This window comes from Calliphora vicina, chromosome 4 (assembly GCF_958450345.1).
Source record: "Calliphora vicina chromosome 4, idCalVici1.1, whole genome shotgun sequence".
Taxonomy (NCBI): domain Eukaryota; kingdom Metazoa; phylum Arthropoda; class Insecta; order Diptera; family Calliphoridae; genus Calliphora; species Calliphora vicina.
Window position 1 is genome coordinate 39,446,278 of NC_088783.1, and position 13,788 is coordinate 39,460,065.

General features: G+C 29.1%; 2 protein-coding genes across 3 annotated transcripts in view; both read right to left on the bottom strand.

Annotated features, from left to right (window-relative positions):
• LOC135956515 (uncharacterized) overlaps positions 1 to 13,788 on the bottom strand; it is a 145,524-nt gene that overhangs the window by 11,166 nt on the left and 120,570 nt on the right. The window lies entirely within an intron of this gene.
• f (forked) overlaps positions 3,858 to 13,788 on the bottom strand; it is a 91,347-nt gene continuing 81,416 nt past the window's right edge. Inside the window, exons 8-12 of one of the 2 annotated variants that reach the window (XM_065507041.1) lie at positions 7,981 to 8,587; positions 5,747 to 6,005; positions 5,422 to 5,670; positions 5,157 to 5,365; positions 3,858 to 4,773 (exon numbers count right to left, since the gene is read on the bottom strand). In XM_065507041.1, coding sequence (XP_065363113.1) covers positions 4,362 to 4,773; positions 5,157 to 5,365; positions 5,422 to 5,670; positions 5,747 to 6,005; positions 7,981 to 8,587 — 1,736 coding nt within the window. In that variant the 3' untranslated portion in view covers positions 3,858 to 4,361. The remainder of the gene's footprint in view (positions 4,774 to 5,156; positions 5,366 to 5,421; positions 5,671 to 5,746; positions 6,006 to 7,980; positions 8,588 to 13,788) is intronic. The other variant, XM_065507042.1, reaches the window with a different exon arrangement.

Genomic DNA, 13,788 nt, shown 5'->3' on the forward strand with positions numbered 1-13,788 from the left:
TTGCTATTATTTTGACCGGCACTGTATATTTATGAATATCTATTACATATTTCTTTATAAACAACATTTGTATGTTTGATTTTTTTACGATGTCTCTTATAGTAAATAAATTGAGTTGTTGTACATGCATGCTTGTAAGACAACTATCATACGATTACAAACATGAACACATATGTATGTACAAATACATATTTATTTACATTACATTAACTAATTGTATTTTATTATAATTGTGTACTCTATTCCACTTACAGTTATTTCTGATAGCCTGATACATTTCATTTTTCTGCTACATATATAAATACACATACATACATACGTATGTATATTTATTTATTTTATTATGTATGTATGAAAATGAGAATCAAAACAAATAAAAAATAGTAAGTACTGGAAAAAAGAGAGTAGTGAACAAAACAAGAGTGTTATCATCGGCAGTGCCGAATCTTATATACCCTTCACCAAAGTATACGTTTAGATAAATATAGGGTGTTTTTTAAGCACGACTCATACTGGCAAATTGTTATGAATAGGCTGACACTTGATCAACGCAACCAAAATATCCAAATATGTATACTTTGCAAATCAGTCATTGATTCGTGTAACTTATTTTTAGACTCTAAAACTTTAGACTCTAAAGTTTAGAGCAAATGATTACAGAGTACTTAGAACAGTTTAATTTCAGAGTACTCAGAACTAATTTGTGCAAAATTTTATCAGGACTGCCGCATAATCAACATATTTATTTATGACTGCTAAAACAGTATTCCGGGCGACATTTGTTTTCAACAGACAGACGGACGGACATAGCTAGATCGCCTTAGAATCTTATGTGGACCCAGAATATGACAAAATCAATACATCCTTTTTAATGTTGGGTATAAATAATAAAATGTTGAATGAAACATACAAAAACTTTTGTGTGTCAGTCAACTTCATACGAATTCCTCCCTCCTTTATTAACTGCAGTCGAATTTTTTCAAACTGTGTAAAATTACTAGGTGAACATACTTTTTAATAGGCAAACTTTCTTTTTTTAAACTTATTTTTAATTAATTTGTTTTAACTTTACATACACAGAATTTACTGTTAAACCAGATAAACTACTAAGATCTCATTATTGTCAGCAAGTAAATTATTTTACGCATTTGATTGTCCATTTCTTCTACAACTTCTTTTTTCTTACACAAGTACAACAACATCTTAAATATGTAACATTCAATCAGAATATAAGAGATGCAAAATAAGGTTAGATCTGATATACAAATACCCTACTTCAGATGTAAACAGGACTCTCCTTTAATCAAATATAAATTATAGGAGAGTCTTGCGTACATCTGAAGTATATATGATTTTGCTTAATTATAAACATAAAACATTATAAATGCTTTAAATGATTGATAAGTTTATTGAATCTATAAATTCAAATAATTTAGTAAATAAAAAAGACATTATCTTAAGTAGGGTATTTTTATATCAGGCCTAACATTATCGTCTTCATCTCTAATTTTCTGATATACTGTTACTTATTTAAGATGTTGTTGCACTTGTTTGTGTAAGCAAAAAGAAAGAAGTTGAAGAAGAAATGGAATGAAATGAGAGCTTAAGTAGTTTATCTGGTTTAACAGTAAATTGTGTGTATGTTTAAAGGAGTAATAAAAACATAATTAAAAAAAAATAAGTTTCAAACAAGAAAGTTTACCTATTAAAAACAATGTTCACCTAGTAATTTTACACATTTTGACAAATCATGACTGCGTGCAGGCAGATAGAGATGACAGATAAATGAAATTAAACATGTTTATACTTTCTGGAAATCATGTGCGCCCAGTAGTTTTACAAATATTAGGATACTTTTTTTTGGTTTATTAAATAAAATTTTTATAAAATAATAAAAAAAAACTATTTTTTGTGCATTTTTGGTGTATTAAAATTAAAATGTTTACAAAATAAAGTATTAAAAATTGTGTTAGCCTGAACAAAATAAAAAAATGGAAATTCTCAAAATTAAGATCGTCTGATATTTTGTTTCATTCACTCCTTTTTAATAACAACAATGGAACAGTTTTATTTAATATATGCTGTGCTTGCTAAATATCCTGTTCGGTTGGTAATACTAATGATTTTTGATGTATATACAAATTATTATAAAAAAAAGAAACACTTTTCTACTCGTATTCCACCTTCTAGTTTTGTGACACCCTGGTATTTATTAAAAATTTCGAATATATAATTCGAATAAAAAAATTTTAAACATCACAAACAAACTTTTTTGCAAATTTCATTATAATTTAAAAATTATAATGATTAAAAGAGATTATTTATAATGATTCAAATAATAATTAAAAGAGTGTCCTGTTTACATCTGAAGTATATATGCTTTTGCTTAATTATAAACATAAAACGTAATAAATGATTTAAATTATAACTTTATTAAATTTATAAATTTAAATAATTTAGCAAATAAAAAAAAAACATTATCTAAAGTAGGGTATTTTTATATCAGGCCTAACTTTCTTTTTTATCTCTTATATTCTGATTTAATGTTACTTATTTAAGATGTTGTTGTACTTGTGTAAGAAAAAAGAAGTTGAAAAAGAAATGGACAATCAAATATATAAATAATTTACCTGCTAAAAATAATGAGACCTTAGTAGTTTATCTGGTTTAACAGTAAATTCTGTGTATGTATAGTAAAAAATAGGTTTAAATGAAGAAAGTTGGTCTATTAAAAATTATGTTCACCTAGTAATTTTACACATTTTGACAAATTAAGACTGAATTTAAAGGAAGAAGAAAGAAATGAATGAAGACAGACCGATCAGATAAATGAAATTAAAAATGTTTAGACTTGCTGGAAATCATAAGCGCCCAGTAGTTTTACAAATATTAGGATGTTGGTGTATTTAATATTAAATGTTTTCTTTAAAATATACTGTGTTTGCTTGCTAAATATCCTGATCGACTAGTGGTCATATTAATGATTTTTGATGTCTACAAAAATGTTATTTATTTTATTATTTTTTGTTTTCTATTTGCATCTCTAGTTTTATGATATCCTGGTATTTACTAAAAATTTCGAATAGTAAGTTTGAAATTTGTATTTACCAGGAAAGAATCTACAAACAAAAAGGAAAAAACACTGCTTCTAGCAGATTCTGTTCGCCCGGTATTTTTAGTGATTTTTAAAAATAAGAATAAAATTAAAACTAGTTAAGAAAGACAGACGACATAATTGATCTTAACTGTGTTTGCTAAAGATCTTGTTCGCCTGGTAATATTCATGATTTTTGATGTTTATTAAATAAATTATTATATAAAAAGTAAAACTTTTCTTTCTACCTTCTAGTTTTCTGATACCCTGATATTTACTAAAAAACCTTTAATAAATATAAAGAAACTAATCAACAAAACAATAAGGAAAAAAACACTGCTTCTTGCAAATTCTGTTCGCTTGGTGTTTTTAGTGATTTTTAAAAATAAAGAGTAGAAAGGGTTACCAACCATTTATTTAGTTAAGACAAAACGGGGAACGAGTTTGAAAGCATTCTTATGAATTTAATTTATAATTAATTATTGTATTAAAACCATTGCTAGTTATTTTTTAAATAAACTTTTTATTAATATTTATATAAATTAATTGTATAACAAATAACAAATTAAAGAAAATATATAATAAATTCATGTGTTTAATAAGTATATGTAATTATAAAAATTTTCTTGTAAATGGTATTGAAAAGAATAAACATTATTATTAAAAGTACAAGCATAATTCATATTTTTTTTATAATTATAAATTATTATATATGTTTATAGTTCTTTAACAGCACCCTGTTTAAGTTTTTATTTATTTTTGTTTTGATACATAAAGTACATATCATATTAATTAGTATTCAACGCTTTACACAACTATTTGATTTGTTACATTACAAAATATCTGTAGAATATTTGTTTTCAAAACGTTTTTTTAGTCATGTAATATTGCACCGAAAATCCCATATAAGAGGGGTTTGTTTTTAAATAAAAAAAGTTAAAACTACATAAACAAAAAAAAATGTAATAATTGCAATTATCTAAATAAGTTTTTACAATAATTAACTTAAAAAACATAAATAAAATCAAGCACTCTTTAATTATATATTTAAGATAAATTACAAATTGTGATTTTTTTTCTTTTTAAATTAATATAAAGACAAAATTATATATGCAAAGAAAGCAATAAAATGCATTTAAGTAAAACAAAATATGAATTCCATTTCATTTCATTTAGTTTTCTTTCAGTGTATGCTTAATGAAATTGCATCTTTTCTATGTTTCTATGTTAAGACACAATGATTTGGGAAATGATTTATTTTTAAGGCTTAAATTAAACTCAGTCTGCTGTTGGTTTTTCTTAATTGAGCACGCCATGGTATAATGTTTTCAGGTTCATCTTCATCCTGTTGCTGTGGGTGCTGTTGTAGCTGTTGCTGCTGTTGTAGTTGCTGCTGTTGTTGCTGGTATTGTTGATATTGTTGCTGCTGCAGCTGTTGTTGCTGAAAGTCCATATTAATTAGCTGGTAATTGTCACCATTCACCGATTTGCTATCGTGACCATTATAAGCACCATTTTGAGCATAACCATTGGCATTCTCTTTGTTAGTGTGACTGGATATAATTTCAGTAGCAGAGGAAACCATGGAAATGTTATCGATGGACATGGCACGATTCTTTAAGCGCCATGTATCAGCCACACGATTATTCTCTTCCACTTTGGGAGTGTAAATTGTGGCTCTGCAAAGAATGTTAAGTTAAATTAGTTTGTTTTCTTTAAAATAACTTAAATTGTCTTAAATTAGTAAGTTAGTGTAAGTAAACTAAAGGGAAATTAACTACTTAATATTTAATGTTAAAATCAAGTTTAGTTGAAGGTCATTCATTCTCCCCATAACGCTTCTTTAATACACAAAATATATTTATAAAATTACCGGGAAGATTATTACAGACCCGTTGTAGTGAAACCGACCAGAGTCTCTAGCACAGCACACTATCAACTGGCATAGCGGGGCAAGCTTATTCGACGTTTTTCTTATAATCTTTTTTATTGAAATTGATTTAGAAAATGTATGATTTTTGAAACAGTTTTAAATTGGTTTATCTTCTTTTTAGGAACTCACTTTAATTTATTTTCCGTCTCCTCACGGCGTGCTAGCAAATCACGTTTCCATTGGGGTATCTGTGAAAGTCTTCGGCTCTCCGCCTCTTTAGCCATACGCTCTTCAAAATCTTTCTTGGCCTTTTCGGCTGCCTTCTTTGCCATCATTTGACGTTTCCAATCTGGTATAACATTACCAGCTTGATCCTTTTCCGGTATCTGCAAATAAATCTTTGACAATTTATGAAGAGTCCGCCAATATATAAAGCAAACACACAAATACTCACTTGATCCACATAGTTGTTGGCGGTGAATTGTTTTGTGATCTCGGAATAATGTTCGGAATCCATACGATTGGCCATTTGTTTTTCCACCTTCATTTTCTTGATGCCCGGTATGTCTTTGGAGATTTTCAATTCGGCAATTAGGTCAGTTTTCAAGTAGGTATCTGTGGTGGAGGAGAGACACTGCATGCTGAGACTTCTAGCGGGCATTTGATATGGTTTGGGTACTTTTTGAGTATCGGTGCGGCGCAACTGTAATGTATTGAGAGATTAATGACAAATGTTGCCTATAGAAAGTTCTTTATTTTTATGTTTGTTAGAAACTTACCTGTACACTATTTAAATCCTGTATGGAAATGGCTGACAGGGGTTGATGTTGTTTGCGTGTGGCTGTATCTTGATGATTGTTCTGTGAGTGATGATTTTGTGATTTTGTGGTGTTATTCCGTTCGTTGTTATTGATTGTATTGTGATGTGTCAACGGGGTCATGGGCAATGGCGGCGGTGGTGGAGGCTTTGGTGGCTCAAAGCTAATGGGATGCTGATTCGATACCTGTATTTGCATATAGTCTTCGGTATCTGTAGACCTGAAATGTTTGAAAATAGAATTAGAAATTATTTTAATATGTTGTAGGATTAAATCAGCATTTAAGTTTTTGTGGTTAGTAGCATATGTATATAAGGATATATTGTTGTATCAATCATGTATGTAAGTTGTTTGGGATCTTACAGATGGACATGGCTATATTGATTCCGCTATCTATAACGATCCAAAGTGAATATTACTTAAGGTGTCGCAAATGAAAAATTTATAAATTACAAACATAAGGACAAATTTATAAATTGAATTAAAGAGTGAACATTATCATGTAGTATATTTTTATGATTTTCGAAGTGAATGAATTCAATAACAGTGTAGCTTCAAGTTTTCATTTAATCCGGTCATCGTTCAATCGTGACTGTTGTCCACTACAGAGGGCTAATTCACGCATTCGTATACGAGCGAATACTTTTTCGAACAAGCGAGTTCATTTTTAGGATTCTCATATTCGATACCGCATAGAATGTATAGAAAATGATAACTCGCTCGATAACGACCGAGTTTTTTTTATTGAATTTTAAGAAGCATTCGAAATTTATTTTAATTACAAATGAGAGAAGAATTTGGTATTCTGTAAATCAAATCGAATCAACATGTATTTCTCATTTTACTTTCAAGTAAACAAACCTCGCTCAAGTAGTTTCAAAGTTTAACGAAGCAATAATACTAATAAATGGGGACTATAGCTGATATTTTTTTTTATCTTGACAACCATTTTGACGTTTCTCTTGATAAAAATTGATCGGTATAGACAGGGGGTTACGAAAAATGTATTTCCAATAACGAAAATTGTGGCAATAACCAAATTTATCAAAATTCAAAACTTAAATTTTAGTAGAAAATATTAGAAAGTTTGGTTTTTGAGCACATTTACGAAATAATTGAAACCAGTTGAATATGTTATAAATGTTTGAATTGAAACTGTTTTAAAAATAGTTATTACTGTGAACTTAATTGGTTTATTCGTTTGCTGCTAGTTTTAACTAGTTTTGGAAATTTTCAATACAAAATGTAAAAAATATTGGAAAATAATAAATCTTGCAAGCAAACGAACAGACCTGAATTATTACTAATTTTTAAATTTTAGTTTCAGTTATTTCGGCAACCTTGTGGAATTGCTTGTTTTTGAAATCACTCGATTTACAGAACAGGGGCGATTTTATTTGTTTTCTTCTCTGTTCATTTATAGAACAGAGAAGAAATGTGTTTTGATGAAAATTGTTGGTGGTTTCACATTTTTTGAACCTAAATCGGTTTATTTTCAAATTTAAGTAATAGAATCACTTTAAGCATTAATATACAATTTTCTTGGTCTTGATTGTTATTCCCATTTCCTGGAATTAATAACGATATCGTCCAAGCAACCCAAAACATTTAAACTCGCACAAAGAAATTTTGAATAAACTTTTGTTATTAAAACTACATTCTTTTCTTGCAGGTAATCATCCCCAAATAGGCCAGCAAACCTTGCCAGTCCATGCAATTTACCGAAAACACAATACACTGTTATCAAACAACTTCCTTAACATGTAACAACAAGCCACAACAAACATACCTATGCCAGGTGCGACGTGATTGTAGTAGCATCGCGACGAATGATGAACTAAAACTAAACTTGTGATCTTGCAACAAGATATTAAACAGCATTTACAACAATTTTCGCGAATTGCAACAGACACGACTAATTTTAACGTTTTTAATTAATATTTTTTTAATTTTGTATTTTTATTTTTTTGGCAATAAAACTAAAAAAAAATGCACGCAAGTCTAATTGCGAGATTAGCAGTAATTAGAGATGATTTTAATAGATTTTTATTTTTATTTTGTTCGCCCCCGAAAAATCACGCATTTGTTAAAAAATGGTTTTTTAGCTAAGATTTTGAAAGATTGATTTGGATTAACACCAATGAGTAATCCATTATCAAGCTAAAAATAATAAAAATAAAAAGAGTTTCACTTACCTAGCCGAGGATGGACATGAACGTTTATCACTAATGGACTTCAAATATTCGGATGGTTTGATGAGATGTGTAATACCATCTTGTGAATTATTGGGGAAACTGGGTGGCACAAATGGCAGTACAAGTTGTTTGTTCACTAAATTTGGACCGCCGGGGCGAGAGGAAGCATTCGCTGCACTGTTGTGACCGTACTGGGCCTGGGTCAATTCGTAGTGGTCTTCGGCCGAAGAACCATAGATATGTGGGTGCTGGTGTTGTTGCTGCTGCAACTGCTGGAGTTGTTGGTAGTGATGGTGTTGCGATGAAGAAGATGAGTAATTTGAATGACCGTTGCCGCTACTACTGTTGCCACTGACAATGCCACTGCCGTTGTGTTGTAAATGCTGATAATGAGCTGGATTTTTGCCATAGTTACTGTTGGCGGTGTTTGTGTTGTTGCTGTTGTTGGTGTTAAAGCCGTTACAGATGCTACCATTGTTACCGTTCTGTAAATGTTGATAGTTGCTGCTGTTGTTGTTGTTATTAATTTCACCATTTGTTGCTGTTTGTGTGTTAGTCGCTTGTTGCACGCTTGAGCCTCCATTGAGTAGTTTAGCTTTCTTGTTCGCTGAAATTGAACAAATTTATTTATTAGATGCATTTACCAAGATTTTTTTTAAGTTTTAAAACAAATACACCACACACTTGTATGTATTTATTTTAGTATTTAATATGAGTATTTATGTATGTTTAAAATTTTTCCAGTTTGTTATTATTATTTTAACTCTGGTTATGGGTTTTTAAACATTAGACTAGATGTGTTTTTATAATAATTATAAAAAAAAATAAAATAAATATTCAAAAACTGTATCTATTTACTTTAATCTAACTAAGCATGTATCCATCTATCTATGTAATGCATTTAATGTTTACCACAGAATAAGTATCAGTAAATGTATTCTTGAAGAAACCTGTAAGTATCTTTAAGATACAGATGATCAAAATCGTAGCGTTGGCATGCATTTGAAATGTGCAACAGACCGTTTTTTTTTTGGTTTGTTTGTTTGTAGTGTTTATGTTGCATTTGTTGTTCCGAAAAGAGGATTATTTATGGCATCTAATCATGTCTTTGGTGTGAAGAAATTAAAAAAAAATATCAAGATATTTTAATTAATTAATTAAAATGAACCTGAGTGGATTAGGTTAGCGTACCTTTATAGTATCTTGAAAACTTGTAGCTGATCCTCATTATTTTTGATTCTATTGATAGAAATATTTATTAAGAAAAGATTTGCTTTGTCCATTTTTGAAATATTTCTCAACTTTGATGGAAAATAAAAAAAATATACATATAAATTTCTATATTTGCCATATTTTCAAAATAAGTTCTTTGAAACCCCATTATATATACCTTCTTTTACGGATTATGAGCTTAATTTAATAAAAAATTTAAAAATAAATTTAAAAAAAAATTTATTTTCGACCATTACCTGAAGAAGGATTCTCGACTCCATCGATTTAAATCGATTATTAGTAATTTTGAAAGCTAGTGTAAAAATGTTACCATTTTTTTTAAAAAAATCATTGAGAGAAATCATTTAAGATCTATTTCAAAATTTGTAATTTGATTATTTTTTGCGACTAAACGGATTGTTATATAAAAAAGTAAGAGAGCTATATTCGGCTGTGCCGTATCTTATATACCCTTCACCAAATTGTACTTTAAAATACCAATTTTAAATATTTTTAAGTAAACAATAGGGTGATCGATTCTTCGACGTTTTTTAGAAACCGGTTTTCAGTTTCTTCGAAAAATTTTAATTTAATATAAACCGATTTCGGTTTTATTTTTTTTATAATAACCGGTTAAGCGGTTTTGTGGGAAAATATAAAAACGAATAGAAATAAGAAGAAAAAAGTTCTATTTATTAAAATAATAGTGATTAACACAATTTTGATTACTTCTTTTATCCTTCACAAGGAATGTCAACAACTATGTTAGGTTTTTAGAAAATCAAATTGGCAAAAAATATCTATAAATTAGTTTGGACTTAAAGATCTTTTGTTACGTACAATTAAGTTACATTTTTTCAGAGCTTTGGTAGCACTACAATATATCTCTTCATCATACTTGCGGAACTACTGTTTTTCTGATCCTCATAAGGTCTTCGGGTAAAATGTTACCCATTTTGAAATTAAAAACGTACTCCTTTTTTTAAAAAATAGTATTTCTACTCCTTTTTTAAAAAAAGTAGTATTTCTACACCTTTTTTCAAAATAGTAGTATTTCTACTAATTTTTTTTTAAAAAAAGTCGTATTTCTACTCCTTTTTTTAAAAAAAGTAGCATTTCTAATCCTTTTTTAAAAAAGTAGTATTTCTACTCCTTTTTTTAAAAAAGTAGTATTTCTATTCTACAGGGTGAAAAACAAAATTGAAACTTTAACCCAGATATGCCGAAGGCTTGATCTTGATCATTTTAAAATTACTTTTATATTATTTTGGAAGCAAATGAGTAATAAAAAACAGTGCAATTAGACTTTTTTTTAAAAATTTATTGAAAAAAGTGGTTTTTTTAAGTCGTCCAATATAGAGGACATTGGGGTCACAACTGCAAAACTAAAACGCAATAATGAAACATTCATGCATATAACAATCAAGCTACTCTTCATATATATAAATTCCAAAAAAATATAGTATTTATTCACTTGTAAATGTGTAGATATGTCCATAATGACTGAATATGGGCATTATGAAAATATCACAAATTAAAAATTCAATAACTCAGAAATAGTAGCAAAAAATAATGCGATCACACAATCTTCCATGAGGTATTGGTGAGTACTAAGTATGTGAACAAAAAAATTGTATTTTAATAAACGTGGCATATGCTGTAAACAAGAACTCCATGTACTACATGTAGTACAGTCGGCATATCTGGGTTAAATATACATATTTTAAAGTATAAGATATGTAAGGTATCTATATACATATTTCTATAAATTTCTGTCCATATTTGTACAAGTTATGAGATCTACAAAGTTTGCAAAACTGATGTGTTTGATTTTGAGATCCTGTATCTTACTGTATATTCTAACAGGATGGTCATAAATATCATTTTCTGAAAGCTAATGTCCTTCTTTATGATTCATTCGTAGACGATTATTTTGACGCCATGACAGCTACATGGCTTCACGACCACCGTTGCCGCTGTAGCCAACTTAAGTTAATTTCAATGTTCGTAGGCGACAATGAACAATATGCATCGAAACGTGAAACTTCAATGTCAGCTGGTTACAATTTTGCTGTCGTTTTCATTATAATTAAGTAGCTGACTACAGGGCGACAATTGCTGTAAACGGCATTTGCGGTCATGTAGCCGTGTAGTCTGCTGTAGTTTATGTGTTTAAAACATAACTCTATACATCACCAACAATTTTATAAAACAATATTAATTTTAAAAAATCCTTCCGTTTTAAATTAAAAATTCATTTCAACACCCACAATCTTGTTCATGCACATGATTGTTACATGAACAACAACTTTGGAAGCCTTGAACTCAACTCCTCAAGTACATTAACAAGTTTTCAAATAAAACGCCTTAATGTAAATACCAAACACCAACAATTTTTTTTTTGTTTTTTTTTTTAAATGAACATATACATTTTTTAATAGTTTAAAGTTGCATTTATGTTTGGCTATATCTATTACAAATACAAACATAAAATCCATTTAAAACGCATACATGTTCATTAAATTAAGAAAAAAAGAAAAAAAAAGACAAAGATATGGACATTTAAATTAAAAAAAAAAATCCAGAGGTTGCATTAACAATACCAGCTCACTGGCAGTCGTATGCTTGTTATTTTTATTTTATTAATGCATTTTTGCTGCAATAAACTGAACTGTTTTGTGAAAGTTATGGCAACATACAGGCGTGCAACATATTTAAGCACACACACAAAAAATAGTTTAACAAGTTTAGCGCTATTTTCTAAACATTTTCCAAACAACTTTTCACACAAGACTTTGTTTTTTGTTTGGTTACAATGTTTCTTTTTTTGAAATATTTTTTTATGATTATAAAGTACATACAAAATGTTTTATTTATTTTAATGTTGTAAGTGAACTATTAGGAAAGAGGCATATGTTTTTTGGGATCAAGTTAAATATTTTAGTTTGGTTTTTCTGGTTTTTCAGAATATTTGGCTTTAGAATCTAACACAGTTAGTACACTAATTTGCGGGAGATATAAATATTAAAATATCTTTCATCTACATACAACTAATGAAACTCTTTTCAAAACCTTTGCATTTTGTTTTGAAAAATTATAGTTTAACAAATAACACAGTACAACACATGATTTTGGGACTCAATTCTGACAATTGCACGTGAAAGTAGCCCCAAAAATAAGAACTTCTGCATCATTAGTTTTGTCAAGTTGGCTGCCGTAATAATTTAATGGCCATACGATTTTTTTTCCTCAAGGTGGATTTTTATCACTTTTTCTATATTTTAGCACGGTTATATCTCGTATACCGTACGGAAAATCTCTTTTGTGGCTGAATCAAACTTGTAGATATTGAATAGTAGAAAAAAAGTACGGAACATACCTACCCAAAAAAGGAGCATCCAGTGCCTTAAAAATCGCAAAAATGCCAATTTTTTAAAATTTTTTTAAAAATTTTTCACCTTTTTTGCTCAATAACTGGATTACAAATGCAATTATGGACCGATCACCATGAAATTAGGTCGTGTGATTTGTGTCTATATGAAAGTTATTTATCATGAATTTTGTATGTATACCATCATTTTTAACAGATTTATGAATTTTAAAGTGATTTTCGGAAGCGTGTCTTGTATGGGAGCTATGACTAATTATGGACCGATCATAAAAAACTTTGGTACATATAATTTGTTCGGCCCAAGGCCCAATTCTGTTGAAATTGGCTGAAATCGGTTCATTATTTCACCTAGCCCCTATACAAATGTACTCCAGAAATTGGACTTTATCGGTAATAAATGTTTAATTTATATATGTATCTACACAAATTTCGCTCCAAATAAGTTTTATATATACAAAATTCATGACAAAAAAAAGTTATTATGATCGGTCCATAATTAGTCATAGCTCCCATATAAGACACGCTTCCGTAAATCACTTTAAAGTGCATAAATCTGTTAAAAATGATGGTATACATACAAAATTCATGATAAATAACTTTCATATAGACACAAATCACACGACCTAATTTCATGGTGATCGGTCCATAATTGCATTTGTAATCCAGTTATTGAGCAAAAAAGGTGAAAAATTGGTAAAAAATTTAAAAAAATGTGCATTTTTGCGATTTTTAAGGCACTGGATGCTCCTTTTTCGGGTAGGTATGTTCCGTACTTTTTTTCTACTATTCAATATCTACAAGTTTGATTCAGCCACAAAAGAGATTTTCCGTACGGTATACGAGATATAACCGTGCTAAAATATAGAAAAAGTGATAAAAATCCACCTTGAGGAAAAAAAATCGTATGGCCATTAAATTATTACGGCAGCCAACTTGACAAAACTAATGATGCAGAAGTTCTTATTTTTGGGGCTACTTTCACGTGCAATTGTCAGAATTGAGTCCCAAAGCAATTAACTGAAAAATGTTGTACTGTGTAATTGTTAAACAGAATTTTTATTTTATACACTTTTGAAAATGTTTATGAAGGTGGTACACCGCATAAATTTATGCGAGTTTGTTTGAGGTTGCCTGGCTTTTGATAAGATATTCAGACATGCGAATATCTTAAAAAATTAAATTTTGAAAAATCCAAATTAATATTG